The sequence below is a fragment of the Pinus tabuliformis genome, chromosome 8 (assembly GCF_031772625.1).
Source record: "Pinus tabuliformis cultivar Carrire ecotype Pingquan chromosome 8, CPIR1, whole genome shotgun sequence".
NCBI lineage: Eukaryota > Viridiplantae > Streptophyta > Pinopsida > Pinales > Pinaceae > Pinus > Pinus tabuliformis.
Genome location: NC_142294.1, coordinates 767,436,064 through 767,455,397, shown reverse-complemented (window position 1 = coordinate 767,455,397; position 19,334 = coordinate 767,436,064). Strand labels below are relative to the sequence as shown.

Genomic DNA, 19,334 nt, shown 5'->3' with positions numbered 1-19,334 from the left:
TTACCTGGAAATATTCATATTGAAGTTGGTTGATCCTACTTTCCTTTCCTTGATCCTTGTTTGCTTTTCCTTTCATATCCTTTCCTTCCCTTTCCTTTGCACCAACTAGAGTGCTCCAAGAAAATTTTTAAGTGACCAAGAGAGAGAGAGAGAGAGAGAATAATGAGAGAGATCCAAACTTGAACTTCACAAAAGCTTAACATTGAGCAACTTGCCAACTGGTCCTCACAAGCCTTTTTATTAATGAGGCCTCTGCTTTATTCATTTTCCATTATTTTCCTTCAATTTCCTCCTCACATGCAACCTATGACCTTTCACCTTCCTTTTCTCCTAATTTTCTTTATTTTCATAAATAAATGTGCCAAAAATTCCTTTTTTCCTTTTAATGGCTTTGCCAATTTCCTTATCCAAATCACACACATCCAATGATGCCCACTAGCATATATTTTCCCAACATTCATCTTGGAATATATGTCCCTTACCCATGGTCTTATTTTTTTCCTTTATTTACTTTATTACATGAACTTTTCACCAAGGTTGTTACATAACCCCCCCTAGGGAACACCATCCTCGGTGTTAAACCACGCCAATACCTCAGCAAAACCACAAAAAGACAAACATACTACCCATGGAGCTTTATAACTTATCTCATTGTAATATTTACAATGAATGACCTGCTTAAAAGCAAAAAATTATGACAACATGACCAAATAACAACCATATCGCATATTGAAGCTTTATAACACAACTCATTATGGTATTCACAATAACCACATATACAAATATGCACATTTTCTAAACTAACAAATAAGGGAGATGATGCCTATATCAATCAACAAGGATATCCAGAGGATCACACCTTCACCCTAAAAGTAATACCAGGATTCACCTCCTTCCGAGGAAGTCCAGAATCCACTGCGACATGTTACAAGTCAATTTGGGCACATCAACCCCGACTTCCAGATCTGTATTTTTAGGGTCCATCAATCCCTAATTCAGTTGTTTTCATTCCCTAATGAGGTAAACCTACATCATGCTTACCTCCCAAGAGTTTCCATGACACCATTCATCCAAAAAGTGTCCCTAAGGAGATCAGCGCAGGAAGCCTTCTATTAGGTTGCATTGCAATGCGGGAACTACATTGACTGGGTCCACTGTGGCGCAACTAGCTTTTTTTGCACCTGCACTGAGTTAGTTTCAACTAATTTTTTAAATGAATCCATTGGATTCCTCATCCAATGGATACTTCTGGAAGTTTCCAAGTTGGTTGAGCTCGCATTTGGATGAGGAAGAGGATGAATGAATCTCAATCCATTATCCCTTCCTCCATGGAACCACCTCCCAAATTTGGTAGAGAATTCATAAGGGCCATTAATGGCTTAACCTCCTCCATTCAGCTATAAATTAATCAAGCATTCAGAGGCTGGTCTAGGTTGGAATTCTTGAGCTAAGGAGATGTCATTTGAATGATATTAGTAAGAGTATTATAATAATGTCAAATTGTTGCTTCATGAGGAGAGAATGGATTGAACTGGAAGGAAGACACTGAATCAAGCATGAACATTCATGGGTTTTAATCTTTCCTTTTATCAATAAAGAATTCAAATCGTTTTCCATTCATGTTCTCATATGTATATCGTAAACTAGATTCTATGATATGTTTGATTAACAGATCTTTAATGTATGCTTTGATTGGTTTCTATCTTGGCTTGTGTTCAAGTACTTTCTAAGCGAGTTAAGTACAGAAAGGAGCGGCAGGATCGATCAAGGGAGAGAGGGAACAAGCGAAATCTATAGGTTGGTTTCTCTCTTCTTACCTCTCTTATCTGTTGATTAAAGAAAAGGTAGTGAATTACTTTGTCTGTTGTTTCTAGACTAGCTACTAAGTTTAGAGTGTTAGGCGTTTGTTAAAACACTAAATTTGCCTAAACAACCACAGTCAAAGTTACATCCAATGTCCAGCACTACAATCCTGCGCCACTTTACCTCTCAGTGAACAGTTACCAACTCATTGTTATAGGGCACACTCACCTTCCAAGTTCCCCGGAATCCCCTAACCCGGGTGATCCACCCCTTGGCAAGGCTTCCTCGCATTAGAAGATACAAAACCAAGGAATATACCTGCCTCAAAACCATCATACCAGTCACAATATGCTCATGGAAATCAATGGACACTATTGGGTACGAGTGTCCCACAATGGCCCTGCTCCTAAAGTGTTTTACCAACATACTGCTACATGTTCCAATTTCTGTTGTTGTTGTTGTTATTTCTTGTATTAGATGTCAACCACCCAATCGGGCATGTTCATGCATTCCTATTCCAAGCACATAATTTCCATTAGATTCAAGTAAATTGAAATAACCTCAAATCATACCTCATTGGTAGTTCGTCAATAAGGTACACTCAAAATCATGTTTACTTCCTGTCACAACAAGTCAAACTAGCATCTTTGATCAAATCATCATGTATAAACATATCACTTCAGGTTAGCTCAAAAACCAACCATCATAGATCAACATCATAAATCACATGTAACCATCATAAACCAGAATCATGGATCACATATAATCATCATATACCATAGTCATAAATCACATGCATAATAAAATTGAAATAAAATGTTGATATTTATCCTTTCATCAATCCTTAGCTTCTACCTTTGTCTTTATTATGTACGCACTTTGGATCGGTTACCACACCAGACAAACACCCAGTGCCTTCTCCTCAACCATGTGCACATACACATAGTGCACATCACACACATACAACTACACACATCATACAACACCATGCAATACATGCATCTACACCATTAGCATATGTACCACATGTACATAGTACCACCTGTACACTACAACGACCTGCACAACATGTGCACAACATCACATGTACATGGCGCCACCTACACAATGTGTACACAATGCCACGTGTCAACTGCACCATTGTACAACGTGTACACAATACCACATGTACAGAATACCACACACATGACATGTACGTGACACCATATGTACACAACATCACATGCGTGACATGTACACAACACCACATGCATACAACACCACATGTACAACATGTACATGGCACTACATGCTCACATCACCACCTGTACAATCATGCACACAACACCATATGTACATAGAACCATATGTACAACATGTATCGAACACGATATGCACATTTCACTACATATCCAACATGTACATAACATCATATGTACACGTCATTGCATATCCAACATGTGCACAACACCATATGCACACAACACCGCATATCCATCACGTACATAGCACCATCTATACCCAACACTCCATATGCAATATTCATACAACACTATATGTACCATCATGTACATAATATTGCATAAATAACATGTACACATGCTATGTATATGCAACATTGCATGCACACAACATCATAGATGCAACATGTACAACATATACAACATATGCACAACAATAGTACCTCACATCCAAAAGCACACTGTATCTACCAAGAAACCTTGCTCCTAGTGTCTTATCTATGCTTGTCCCAGCATGTTGCAGACCACACTACTTTCATTTTGCTAATGCATCCTTCAACATTACATGTCATAATAGGCATAATACAAGTATACAATATCAATTCATATCCACATGGTATTGACATCATATATTTGTTGTGACTACTCTTCCCACTTGATTCCTCATGAACCCAGGAACCTCCTCATGCCATTCACCTGTATAAGAAATCACTCCTCCACAAGAATGATCCCTGACAACCCTGTCAAACAGTGAAGTAGATACATACATACATGCATGTATGTTATCATTAGCATAAAACAATCATTGTCCTATCAGACAATGACATACAAACACACCTACATGTATACATATATAAACATCAACATCATCATGATCATAACATGATTACCAGATAACATAAGGTCTAGGTTAAGAAAAATTCCTTTATTCAGGCACAACATGAAAAACATTGATAAAAACTGTTCCCAACATAGCCAGGGCATCCAACATCTCATATCCATTTACTTTACCTTTCCTGGTCACCTTTTTCATGACTTTACTGCCCCATTCCATTTACCACAATGGACCTAGCCAGTCCAACTGACTGTCATAGTATTACCTTCCGCTATGCTTACTCATGCACAAAGCTTCATCTAAATCTTACCTTACACATTGGGTACCACACGACTCCACCATGCTCCACTATCATTCCTCTTTCCCAACCAATTCCCTAGACTCAAAACATAAAAGTAAACCAAAGAAACAAACAAGACGAAGATAATGAAAACCCATAACAATAATACGACACCACAGCAAAGTGGCATAGCTATGCACCAAACACATGCACAATCGCAAATCAAGCGCAACAATTGAAAAAAATCGAAAGCACAAGACTAACAATGGACACCATCACTCAATCCCCATGGTTCCCAGTGCTTCTAAAGGAAAGCTCAACCTAAGCCTTCTTTAAGGTTCATGGAGATCTCTCTTTCCATGCAACTCCCTGCATTATAATGCCATAAACACATAATGTTAGTGCATAAATAAACATAAAAATACATCGGTTACCTTATCTTGTTGTGCTAATCTTGATGCCTTGCAACTGAACACATCCATGCCATCTCTCAAGGGGCTCCAATTATCTTGACAGATCCACCTGTAACTAGAGACTAGCTAATATACATGTCAAGTACATGTTCATGAATCTAGCACATATCCACATAATGTCAACAAAATCAAGGTTAAGAAGACTTCCTGTATGCAAAGCAATCATTTTTTTGGAATTAGGGTTTCCAAACCTAACCAAAGAAATTGTTGCCCAATTCCTTTCTTTTACCTCTTCTTTGCTACAATCGAGGCTTATAATGCGTTGTTGCATCACCCAACTATTAGTTATATAAACACATCAACTATTTCCTTATCACGCTAATACCAAGCATGTTCTTACAACTGCTCACACATGTCAGCCACATGTTCCACATATCAAGACAATCATATCTATCAATTCGAAATCAACCTTTACCAAGACTAACAATCATGTCATAATCCATAGCGATAAGTCATAATAGATAATGCTACAACTATCACCTATCATACTCAAGCACATGTCAGCTATCTCAACTCATATGTATTAGAACAATCATCTTAAAACAAGATCATTTGAGCACATGCTCATATTATGGAATTCATCATAACTCATACACAATTAACATTCACACATATGCAAAGTCAATCTAGATTAGTACAACACCATATCACAAATATGTTGGCTTGTACCTGAATATCGTAACCATAACCATCTACATAGGCCAATCCAATTTAGCATGATACATATAACATCAAGGTATAAATGCTATAAACCTAGTCATCAAGCTAAATATCATTCTCATCAGCAACATATAACCTAATAGTCAAGCTAACTATCATATAACAACAAGAAGTTAACCTATAACATACTCATCAGCAACATATATCATAATCATCAGGTTATCTAATATAAAACAACAATAGCAATGTATACAACTACAGGTTAATATCATTCTTGACTATCCAACAACTGTGCATAAAACTACACTAATCAATTGTCTCTTGCAATCACATGGTGGCTATTTTCAATATAATTCCTGAGGATCTGGTTCAACATTGTATCAGAGTCATCAGCCCTGAGATCATTGACAAAAGTTTGCCTTGGGCCTATTTCGATGGATCGACGCAGGGTGATGGTTGCGGTGGGGGGGGAGTCCTTAATTTAAACGAGTCTGTGTACTTCAAAATCATAGTGGGTCTCAAGAGAGGAACAAACAACTTTTCATAATTAAATAGCCTTAGACACCTCCTCCTTTTCGCTAGGGAGAAAAATTTCCACAAGATTCAGATTTTTTGGGACTCTCAGCTTATCATTAATTGGATCAATGGGATCTACCTCTCTCACTTGCACACACTCAGGGATTTGCTGGAGGATACTTTATATTTAAAATCTCAGTTTGCGTTTTTGTCTGCTCTCATATATACAGGGAAAGGAATGAAGTCGGTGATATTCTTTCCAAAGAGGTCGTGCAGCTGATTAGAGGACACTAGTTGATTCATGAGTATAGGGATGGGGCTTTATTCCAGTATACCATCGGTCATTCATTGAAGGAGAAGGCAACCATCTGGAATGATCCATGGGATCATTCTTTTTTGGTTTTTGTAGTTTTGAGTTTTTGAGCTGATATGGTTTTAGACTTATGGCTTTTGTAGCCATTGTTTTTATTGCCTTACAAGGTTGTTTATGTAAATATTTTTTGCTTATGAATTCTAGACTGTTACTAGTTAGTAGTGAAAGAATTTTCATATATGCTGGATTGCAACATGTAATTTTCTTAAATATTTAATGAAAATTACACTTTTTTCCTAGGAAAAAAACTACACTAATCAACTAACATCTATCATGAATGTAACCATAACATCAAAAGACATGTACATAACCCTAATGTATATAAAAATCGTTGACTTACATACCTGCATGCCAACATACAATACTTGTATGATGGTCTACTCTTACTCCACAATCCAATGCTGCAACTTCACTTTGATGATATGTATCTCTTGTTCTCTCTCGGCCAACACATTAGCATTATAACATACCAATATCACCCTGATGACCTAAATTGCATACCATGACTTCACAAGGTATGTTTGACATACTATTCATGCATAACTATAGCCAAGACCATACATGTGTGACCACAACCATTAATCCATTGTACACATTGCCTCATGCAACTATCACCCTGCATAAGCAATGCTTAGTCAACTACACATACACATAACCTCATGTAGTCGAGCATAAGTGATCAATTCTTGTAATCAAACTACAAGACTGATGCATGTAATCAAATGACCAAGAATGCAACCCAAGATACAAGGATGTAATCAAGATGCATATAATAATCCTGACGATACATTCCATAAAATCAACATCAAGTTCCTCATGACAACCTTACTACAACCATGATCAAACATTATGCAATGCAACAAGCACATGGAATACAAGTGTAAGAGACACACATGCAAATGACATGCATGCATGACCAACACATTCACCCAAGGAGAGTGCAACCACTCTTTTATAGCAATATTTAAAACCCCCTCCTAGGTCTACCCAAAGTAATCATGCCCACTAGGATAAACATGAGGAGAGATGCTACTATAATAAGATTCGACATCCTATGTCACCTTAAGGAAGTGGAATCAAGGGAACATCACATACAGTCATCCAACATCATCAACGGATCCCTCAGGAGACAAGTCAGCCACTCAGACAGCATGTCCCTGGGTCCCATTGTTATTCTGCATCTCTTAGGCCTCAATCACTCTCATGCTGTGGGAAATGGATTGACCAACATCCTAAAGTCACTCTCACAGGCCTTCCTGCCAGTGACTATGGTCCATAATTGTCAGTTATGTGCCAGTGACCTCGTGATTTGAGCCACTTTTCTAGCCCATATTCCTGGTCTCTGTCTAGAACTTATTGTAACTTTTAGAAAACATTAAAAACATGATAACCATGCTAATCAATCAAAAATAACCCTCAAGACTAGTCCTCGACATCCCCAACCGAGACTGGCATTTTGTCAAACACTTGGCATCAATGCAACCTAAAGGTCTAGGATACAAGACAGAGCATAAATGATGGAAACCACTTATGAAACATAACCGGAAGGATCACCTCCTTCTCCATTGAACTACTACATCATGAATTAGGTCTTGCATCCATCCATTTAAAAGTTACAAGTAAATATATGAAATAACCATGACATGAACCAATCATTCAACCATGCTTATAACCAGCATAAAACCATATAAATATCATATATATGACAACCATTAAATCCACATATAAATTAGTGCAAAAGTGATAGAACTTAGCTTTTATTAATCATAGGCAAATCTGACCAGGTTCGGGACTTCCATGTACAACCCAACCATAGACATGGCTGAACCAAATCTCTCTTTTAGCCAGTCACCCTCGTGCCATATTCCAAGCATGAATGTGGGAAATCATAGAACAACAAATCCAAGAAAAACCAATAGAATCTAGAGGTTATATCACCTCCACCCTCACCAAACCATGATCACACCAAAACCGATGCTCTGATCACAACCAAACAGAACTTGGAATGCCATCTAGAATCCATCACTATCCTTTAGGAATTTTCCATCTCCCTGTCTCTCAGGCTTTACCGCAATCCACCTGAATCACTAGGTGATCCTGGTGGATATTGGTGGCCACCTGCCAAGTCAACTTGGAACCCCACCATTGTTTCTTTCAACTTTTCAGTTTCCTTAATTGTAGCACAGTTTACTATTTTTAGTAGTTTTTTCGAGTCCTGAACTTCCGGATCCATTTTGAGGCCCTAAACAACATTTTTTTGGAAAATTGGGAGCAAGACCCATGTTTCTCTTCCCAAAGTTGTAATTCTCAGATAAATATTTCTAATGAGATACTGTGCCTGTCAAGTGGAGATCGTAGGCCAAAGTTACGACCCCCGGAAATTGATGTACCAATTTACCCAAACGGGGCCCACAGTTTGGCATTTCATCTTCTAGGGTTAGATTTTTGGATGTTTAGGATTTTCCACTGTTTCTCAACAATAAATAAGCCTGCGAGCCTCATTGTAACACAGTTAAGAGGCATGTAGCCGCCACATCTCTTCTCAGAGATAAGCTACCATCGCCCTAGCTAGTTTATTTCCATTGCTGTTAGTAAGCATATTTCAGTATTTTACATTAATAAAATGAAGTATTATTTCTGCTCCATCTTTGTGTTTATGGTTATCTCTGTAATTTGTTGCATTCCTATTTAAATCTGGATCACTAGGCCTTACACCGAGACCAATCTCTCGGTCTTTACCACAATCCAAACCCGAATCACTAGGCCCTAAAATGAGACTTCTCCCTCAAACTTTACCATGTATCCTACCAAAACCGGTCAAAGGATTCCTAGGCCTTTGGCAATGGAACTTGAGACCACCTATGCCCCGGTTTCCAAAATCCATCCAGTAAACCAAATTCCAAAAATTGAAATAAACATCCCAACACCATGTCATCTGGAAAAAGGCTATGCAAGGCTAAAAACCACTTCCATAACCTGACAAAACCATGCCACCGAAAGTAAGAGAACCATACACCAACATGCAAAGCCATGCATGTCCAAACCATATAGGAAATCACACATGCAAAAGGTTACCTGCAAGTATTCCTGTTGAATTTTCTTGATCCTTCTTTCCTTTCCTTGATCCATGCTTACTTTTCCTTTCCTTTCCTTGTCTCCCCTTTCCTTTTCTCCGACTAGACTGCTCCAAGAAAACTCTAAGTGACCAAGAGAGTGAGAGAGAGAGAATACTGAGAGAGCTCCAAGCTTGAACATCACAAAATCTTAACACTGAGAAACCTGCCAACTAATCCTTAGAAGCCTTTTTATTAATGAGGCCTCTATTTTCTTTATTTTCCATTATTTTCCTTCAATTTCCTCCTCACATGCAACCTATGATATTTCATCTTCCTTTTCTCCTAATTTCCTTTATTTTCATAAATAAATGTGCCAAAAGTTCCTTTTTCCCTTTTAATGATTTTTCCACTACCTTTTCCAATTTCCTTAGCCAAAACACACACATTCAGTGATGCCCACTAGGACAAGACACTGTGTCTATTAATTTGAAATCAACCTTTACCAGGACTAAAAACCATGTCATAATTTGCAATCAACTCACAACCATAGTCATAATAATACAACTAGCACCTACTTGCACTCAAGTACATATCAACTATCTCAGCACCTATGTGTTAGTATAACCGTCTTAAAACAATATCATCCCTTCATGCAATCTTATAGACACATACTCATATCATGAAATTAATCAAACATTCAAACAACCTATAAACACACCATGTTAGATAATCCAAATAGACGACATAATCAAACTCATAGCTCAATGTATCTTGGGGGGTTATTACATTTGCACAAGTCAATCCAAACTAGTATGGCACAATATCACAAATATATTGACTCATACATGAATAGAATAACCATAACCATATGCATAGGCCAATTTAGATTATCATGATACATAAAACATCAAGATCTTAAATGAAATGACCATAATCATTATGTGTATGACCGCAATGCATATAACAACAAGTTACTACCATACATGACTATCTAACACATGTGCATATGTCCACATTGATTATCTAGCATCTATCATGCATGTAACCACAACAACAATAGATTGAAATATATATATATATATATATATATATATATATATATATATATATCTATATATATATATATATCTCTCTCTCTCTATATATATATATATATATATATATATATATATATATATATATATATATATATATATATATATATATATATATATATATATATAGATATACAACCACAATTCATATGACAACCATTAACCAACATACCTACATTCCCGACATACAAACCCATATGATGGTTTTCTCTTACCCCGAGGTCCAATGTTGCAACCTCGCTTTGATAATTTGCTTCTCTTGCTCTATCTCAGCCAACATATTAGAATCATGATGATACAAACTGCAACAATGACTATCACAATGCACGCATAACAATAACATGGACAACTAACATGGATTCATGGAAAAACACACTGCCCATCCAGTCTAAGTGTTTGAACCATGCTCTGATACCAATCTGTAACACCATCCTCCCACACTTAGACAAGTTCATCGGTCCATCGGGGTAAATATGTGACGAATAGTTACTATGATATGACTCAACCTCCTAGGTATAGTTAAGGAAGTGGAATTGACATACTAAAACCTTGTTGACCTTCCTCATGAACTACAGGACCCATATGAGCCAACCAACCACTCCATGTGCCATCATCCTGAGTTAACTTGATTTTTCACTAACCCAGTTTGCCAATCGCATGCATAACAAGGCATGAAAATGATTATAAACCTCCATATGTATGGATAACCCTACCTCCTAGTGATTGCAGCCTAATTTACTCAGTTTTGTACATGTGACCCTGAGATTTGAGCCACTTTTTCATGTCTAGGATCCATACCTCTACCCATAACTTGATAGAAATTTCTAGAATGATGAATGACACAAGGAAAAGGTCGTTAATGAAAAAGTTAGACAAGAACTTGACCTAACAAGGTCTGACCATGAAAAAAATTTCATCAAACACATTGTGAACATGTAATATATAGGTTATAAATGCATATCTATACATATGGGTCTCATACTTATCTTAAAATAATCAAGAAGGTTTGATGCCCTCTCAAAATAGTTTCAATAAAATCTATCAGGTCATGCATTAAATAACCATTCATTTACTAATCAAAACATGATGAGAGACATAACTAAAGTTTGTCATAAAACCATGCTTATAACCAACATATAACCAAAATAATAACAATGATAGAACAACCATCAAAGCCACATAATAGCAAGTATAAGCAATCATGACATACAAGAAGAAAAGATCTGTTATTAACATATGAAAAATCAAACTAAGTCAGGGACTTTCACGTACCACCTAACCATACATTAGGCTAAGCCAAATATTTCTTTTAGCCAATCACCCTTGTGCCATATTCCAAGCATGAATGTGGGACTCACAACAAAACAACTAGGGCTTCCTCAATCTTTACCGCATATCCCTCCATTACCATTCAAGGGATTTCTAGGCCCAAAAACCTCACCTATATAAATAGGCTTTACCACACTCTTTCCATTACTGGTTAAGTGATTCCTAGGCCCAAACAAAGAAACATACACTACCAGGCTTTAGAGCAATCTTGTCAAAACCGTTGAAGGGATCACTAGGCCCTAAAAAATCATGAATGCCTCCAGATGTCTTCACCAATACCTTGAGGAATTTTCTCATCTTAACCCTCAAGCTTTACTATGTATCCCACGATTACCAGTCAAGGGATTCCTGGGCCCTTGGGAATTTTCATGAGACCACCTCACCTGGTTCCAAAACCATCTGGCAATCCAAAGCTCAACCAAATGAAAAAACCCCATCACACCATGGCTATCTAGAAATAGCAAGGCAAAGTTGAAACCACTGTCACACCTAGAAAAAACCATGTCAATGATAGCAAGAGAACCAAATACATACATGCATGCACCATGGATGCCAAAACTAGCAAGGAAATCATACATGCAACTCGATACCTGCAAGTAATCCTATTGTAGCCGCTTGATCCAACTCTTCATTTCTTGATCTTTTCTTTCCTTTGCTTTCTTGTCCTTCATTTTCCTTCCTTTCTCCAATGCTAGAGTGCTCCAAGAATGCTCTAAGTGTGCAAGAGTATGAGAGAATAGAGAGAGCTCCAAAACTGAACTGACAAAAGGTTGTGAACTGATCCTCAGAATCATTTGTATCATTGAGGCCTCTATTTTCTTCATTTTCCTTAATTTTCCAATTCAATTTCCTCCTCACGTGCAACTTGTGACTTTCACCTTCCTTTTCGCCTATTTTCCATTATTTTTAGAAATAAAATACCAATTAATGCCTCATTTCCTTCCCAAATCCTTTACCAATGTCTTTGCTAATTTCCTTATCCATAATAAACAAAATGAACACCCACTAGGATGTTTTTCCCAACATTCAGCTTGGAATATCTGTCCCGTGACCTTGGTCTTATTTTTCCTTTATTAACTTTATTACATGAACTTTTAAATTGAGGCTATTACAATAACCATAGATCTGAAATAAACAATGCTTTTTGATCTAATATGTAACAATAAATATTATGGGTTTCTAAGAAAATAAACAATATAAGCAAAAATACTTGAAACCAATGACATGCAATTACATACAACAAAGTATAACACAAATATACCCTGGAAACTCTAGTGTGGAGAAAACCAACAAATGTTGGGTTTATTTTTTAGCTTTAGGATAAATACTTTTTACAACAATCTTATAAGAATTTTCTCAAGAAAATACATAGAAAAATATCTTGAACGTGTCTCTCACTCGACCCTTGTACCCACACATGCAACCCAACAGAAGTGTTGAATGGTGTTTTCATTGATGTCATAAAGAGTGAATCCTCTTTGAAAGCAGTGAAGGAAAGTCTTGAGTTAAACACTTTGTCTTGAACACTTTTAATTTATATATTAGTAGATTACATTCATTGGAAGTACCAATGGATAAGATGCTCTAGCCCATAGAAAATTCTTCACATTTGAGGAGATAAGGCCTCCTAAAAATGAAGCCCTAAAGTCATGGTCACAATGCCCCAAAAGAATGATGTTTTTGGTCCAAAATTATGGTATTCAAATTTAATAAAAATGTATTGATCTTTGGATAAATTATGTGGATCCTATAAGTTGCAAATTGACCCTCAAAAGGAGGAATTTATATTTTGAAAATGGTGTCAAAAGTGGGATTTACGGTCGGCTCCAAATTTTGGGGTGTTTTAGGGCAGATCAACCCTCCTTTTATGCCCCCATTTTCAAGTATAAATAGGGAACTCATATTCCCTCAAAATCATCGTTCAACTCTCTATCATTCATGTGATTTTCTCTAAAATTTGTTGAGGCCAATGGTTAAATCACAGATCTGAATCAGGGCCAAGTTTCAAGGGTATTGGGTTGTATTTTAATCTTGTATATCTATAGTTATATGGTAATAAAACCTTTTATTAACCTTGCACGACTTAATTTTATTGCTTGACATGTAGCTCAGAGGTTCTTACCCCGAGATTTTACAAGAAACTCCTCTCCATTCTCCCAAGGATTACCTTATGTGGTTATGCAAACATACACATCAACTTATGTAGGTCCCCCTCTTCCATGTGGCTTTCTTTTAAGATTTCCCCTCTGCACATTTTCTGAAGACTTAACACGTCAACCCAAAAAAATCTTCCCCAAATATTTCAAGTGATTCTCCATTCGAAAGAGTTAGAGATGAGATCTTGGGACAACTCACTCTAACACATGTGCTCATTGGCCCTCCTCCCATTTACGAATTCACTATCGTATTGGGCTTTTGATTCCCACCTTCAATGTAATCCTAGACCGTTCACCCTGAAATTTTCAATGCATCACCTCTTTGATTTCTTTTGGGATCCCATTCCTGGGATGAATCAACCACTATACACAAAATTGTATTGACTCATAGTGTTCTCTATTAGATCCTCCTACGTTCCCCTTCCACGTCATCTTGACACTAGTCACCCCAGCTATTTCTCAGAGGAAAATCTTTATTTCTTCCGGGATGACCTAGGAAGCCACGACGAATGAAAATTCGCTTCTCATCCTTATCAATTCTTGCCACCTGTTGCCCTTGAAAGGCTTTCATATCACCTAAAAATTTGATATTTCATGTGTATTAACTCATGCATGCAAAGTTTAATAATTTAACAATTGTATGCAGTTATATCGAAGTGAGGGGTTATATTACCTTTATCTTGTGAATATATTTCTAACCCTAATTTTTACTGTAGTAACATAATATCTTTGCGAGCCCTGCCAAACTCGGTGAGATGGATAAAGCTAAGAAGAAGACAACGATTCAACCGCCAAAAGGACCATTCCTTGAAGAAATTAATGAGAAATTGGCAGATTCTTTCCTCTTCTCCGATATTGTTTGCATAATGGACTCTGGTATTTCTTCCTAGAATGCAATGTACAAATTAATGGAAGAATAATTACTAGGGGAAGATTACTCAAGGTCGACAATGACAACTGCTAAGCAAGGAAGAAACAAAACTTTAGAAGAAAAAATCCAGGATGCTGCAAAATCCTGCATGCACAGAATTGCTTCCCTTCAAAGACTTCGTCCATTTATCGATATTATTTGTTGGGTGGTAAAAAATGTAGAAATTACAAAAGGGAAATTTGTCATTTTCTCGAGCAGATTCATTGATTCATTCAATCCAGAACACCTCAGGATATGTAAAAATTGTTAACGCCACATCATGTGTATAATTCTTAGTTTTTCAATTGTTTTATGAAGGAAGAATGTAATAATATAGAAAAATAGCTTCCCAAATTAATTAGAGAATGGAGGAGAGGCCCCAACAAGCATAAGGAAGAATCATCTCACAAATATTCCATACAATCCTTAAATTCCCCTTTATGTTATGTTTCCTCTATGGTGTGTAGATTATTTCCTTATCAAAATGTCTCATGATTTCCATTAGACAAGGTCCCTCTTATTCATAGGGTTGTTGATGGGTTTCCTTTCAATTGGACCCAAATGCTATATGATAATCTCACCAAGCATACTCTCTCATTCCACACCAAAAATACACCCACCCATAATCCATCCTTTTATATGTTGGCCTTTGTAATGGATGCCACTATGGATTTCTTGTTGAGAATCAAAGATTGGTTCATGGAAGAAAGTTTAACTTGTATCAGGGTTTGGAGAAGTTATGCTACCCCATATGTTCTGCCTCTATTTATTTGTGATAAACTTCCATGCAAAGAGGTTTCTCACCAAACAATGGTACAAGGGTAACCTTGGAGTTTTTTTTCCAAAAGAAAAATAGCGAACTTTTTATAAAAAAATAAAAGGTTACAAGCAGATGCATAAACAGCATTCAAGTCTGTGAGGTTGTTCTCCCTCAGCAAGCCAGAGAAGGATCTCTGAGCGGCCACAAATTCATATATATAGCCTTCAGTTCCCTGTACATTTACAGGTTGCTTCCCTTTTGGGATCAATGAGCAATTTCAGGCTTTTTGGACAGACCAAATCTCCATCAACGCTACACAATCAGCTCCGGGTGCCTTCTTAAAAGGATAAAAACGCCCAACAGCAATAAAACAACGCTCACATAAAAATGTGCGCAAGGATTCTGGATAGTTAAATCAAGTTCATATCAATCAGCAAGTGCGACTATGAACATGAACTGAAACAAAAAGCTACAGCCTGAATGAGGAGGCAGATCAGCCAAAACGCTACAGCCTGAACGATTATGAACATGAATTGAAACCAACACAGCTATGCATAAGGAGGCAGATCCGAAACTCATGTCTATTCCTGCTCTTTTTCAGTCACTTTCCAGATACCCACAGACTGCAATAAACCGTCTTTTGATAACCTGTCCGCGTCTTCATTTCTGTCTCTGTAGATGTGAGCAATTGAGAAATGGTTAAAGGACTGTTTTAAAGACAAGATCTCTTCAAGGAGGGGCCTCAACATATAATTTTGACACCTGCTATTTCCGTTTACCCACTTAACTACATTCAAAGAATCTCCAAAAATCTGGATTGCGCATATGTGCCTATGGACCAGCCAACAGAGGAGAAGTTTCAGGGCTGAAAGTTCTGCATAGTTATTTGATCCAGTACCAAGACCCACAGAAGCCATTAAAGAATGAGAATCGTTTAAATGTATAATTATTCCTGCCCCAGCTGAATTGATTTGTGAGGCCCCGTCGAAGTAGGCCCACGGGACACCTGCTCTGATAGTTTCCTCCCTGCTCTGAGGTTTGATCCTTGTGTTCTCCGGCTCAGGGATACTGGAGTAAACTGCTATGCTTTGAATAGCTATTGCTTCTGCTGAAGGGATATTTTCTTTGAACAGACTTCTGTTCCTGGCCAACCATACTCCCCAGCAGACAATAGGAGGCAGATTTCTTAGATTTCCTTCTGAAGAATGGTTCCACCACTATTCCCAAGTAGCCAATACGGAATCCCCTTCCCATCTAAGTTGTTTTTTTAATAGATTGGAAACCTCCTTCCACACCCTCTTTGTGAAAGGGCATCCCAAGAAGAGATGATGAATGGTCTCCGAGTCATCTTTGCACAGTGGGCATCTTCCAGGCCCTTGCTTGAATCTTGCTTGGAGAACGTCCCAAGTTGGTATCTTATGTTTTAGCACACACCAGAAAAAAAGCCTGGCTTTCTTAGGACATTTTAATTTCCACAGAGATTTTGCCCACCAGCTTGGATCCTCCCATCCTTTTCTCGACATTAAGAAAGAGTATCCTGCTTTAGGGGCGTAAGATCCTGAGTCAGCATGTGCCCAGACCAGCTGGTCCGGTCTGTCTCTTATTCTCACATTGGATCTTTCTAATTCTTGAATGTAAGTCTGCCATTCGTTCCACCACAGGGGACTGATTTCAAGGTCTGCACCTGATTTCCAAGATTGCCCCCAAATTGTAGATTGCCCTATTTTCTCCACCTGTGATAGATGCACAATGCCTTTGTATTCCAGATGTCGAAGAAGCCCAGGGGACAAAGCAAAAAGTTCATTACATCCTACCCATGGGTCTCTTCCTATCCTAACATTTTCACCATTCCCCACCTGCCAGGCCAGTCCTTGCTCAATGACTTTAAAAGCTTCAGTAGTGGCTTTCCATATCACTGATACATTCCTTCCTTTCTTGTTATGTTTACGGATCCATTCTTCCAAAGGCTCCGGATCTATGTATTTGCGCTTCACAACCCTTGTCCACAAATTCTCAGAAGTTATAAGCCTCCAACCGGATTTGGCTGCCAGGGAGGTGCTGAAATCATTTAGGTTCTTTATCCCCCAGCCGCCCCAATCTTTAGGTCTGGCTATCTTGTCCCAAGCAACCCAAGGAAGAACAGAATCCTCCTTAGAGCCCGACCAAAGAAACCTGTTACATAGCTTTTTTATCTTATGGAGAGTCCCTTTTGGAATCCATGTTAGTGCTGCCCAGAAGACTGGCATGGCTTGCAACACTGAGTTGACCAAAGTCAATCTACCTGCCCTAGATAACCACCTGAAGCTCCAATGGTTGATCTTTGCTTCAATTTTTGCCACCAACCAGTTCCAATCCTGTTTTTTGTAAGAATTTGGTTTCAGCCAGAAACCCAGGTACTTGAAAGGGGTCTCCATGTTTGAAACCTCATAAGGAAGAATGGCAGAGATTTGAGCGCATTCCAATCTGCTGAAACCTTCCATTATTAGCTGAGACTTGTTGAAATTTATTTGCATTCCTGTAGCTTTCATGAATAGGTCAAGAATATTTTTTAGTTCTCTCAATTCATTCAGATTTCCATTTGTGAAAAGAAGGATGTCATCTACAAAAAGAAGGTGAGAAATGAACATATTTACAGCTACTTCCAAACCTTTGATCAAACCTGTTCTCCTTGCCTCCAGGATCAACCTACTAAGCCCTTCTGCCACTAGGAGAAAAAGTAACGGGGATAATGGACATCCTTGTCTCAGTCCCCTTTGCCCTTTGAAAAACTGAGATGAGGCCCCATTTATAAGGACTGCAAAGCTTACGCTGGAAACACAGCCCATTACCCAATTTATAAATTCCAGCTTGAAACCCAGATGGGTAAGCAGCATCCTGAGGTAAATCTAGCTGATCCTATCATAAGCTTTGGACAAATCTATCTTTATCACAGCTCCTTTCTTGATAGTCTGTCTTAGGCTATGAATAGTCTCCTGTGCAACCCCTATTGCTTCGTGAATTTGTCTCCCATCCAGAAAACCAAATTGTTCACTTGAAATATTTCTTGAGAGAACCGGTTTCAGGCGCACGGCAATGACTTTTGCTATAATTTTATAAACACAATTACATAGGGAGATAGGCCTGAAATCTTCAAAAGAAATCGGGTCCTCCTTCTTTGGAATGAGTGCTATAAAAGTTGCATTGAAAGGAGAGTAAATCTCCCCTTTCCTTCTTGATTCTTCCACAACCCCTGTGAGTTCATCACCAATTTCATCAAAGAAATGGTTGAACAGCTCAATAGTCCACCCATCAGGGCCTGGACTTTTATCTTTTGCCATTGATTTTACAACAGCTTCAACTTCCTCTTTTGTCACCTCTTCCACTAAATTCTCAGCTTCTTCCTCTTCAATAAACCTGGGGAAACATTGGGCTACCCTGATCACCTCTGCCAGAGTAATCCCTCCTTGGTCGGAGAACAGACTCTGGAAATGATTCTTTCCCATGCTTGAGAGTTCTTCAAAAGATGTAGCTTCTCTTCCACCCTGATCCTTTAATTTCCAGATAGTATTTGCATTTTTCCTACCCTTGGCATAGTTATGGAAAAATTTTGTATTCTCATCACCTGCCTTCAGCCAAACTGCCTTGCTTTTTAGCCTCAACTCCTCTTCTTTGTCCAAAAGAATCTTGTTCCTTTGTTTTTCTAGTAACAAGATCTTGTCCTTCGATTCCTGATTTATGTACCCCTCTGCTTCAGGATCCTCCATGGCTCTAAGATCAGCATCAATTTTGGACAGCTCCTCAAGTTGACTGCTCTTCCTGGCTTTTGCCCATTCGATGGTTGCTTTTTTCAGACGCTTTAAGTTATCCATGAATAGAGCTCCCTTGTTTTG

General features: G+C 38.0%; 1 protein-coding gene across 1 annotated transcript; it reads right to left on the bottom strand.

Annotated features, from left to right (window-relative positions):
- Positions 1-16,046: 16,046 nt before the first annotated feature.
- LOC149237840 (uncharacterized) lies at positions 16,047-18,290 on the bottom strand. The gene is made up of 2 exons (XM_089369405.1): positions 16,900-18,290; positions 16,047-16,608 (listed from the first exon to the last, which is right to left on the bottom strand). The coding sequence occupies exons 1-2, from the start codon at positions 18,288-18,290 to the stop codon at positions 16,047-16,049; spliced, it is 1,953 nt and encodes a 650-aa protein (XP_089225531.1).
- Positions 18,291-19,334: the final 1,044 nt, after the last annotated feature.

What these genes read in the sequence shown, in the direction of transcription:
- LOC149237840 (XM_089369405.1), bottom strand. Translation starts at nt 18,290, where the DNA reads ATGGGCTGTGTTTCCAGCGTAAGCTTTGCAGTCCTTATAAATGGGGCC. An exon ending in AAAGCCAGGCTTTTTTTCTG is followed by an intron (nt 16,609 to 16,899) that starts GTGTGTGCTAAA and finishes ATGGTTGGCCAG; the next exon opens with GAACAGAAGTCTGTTCAAAG.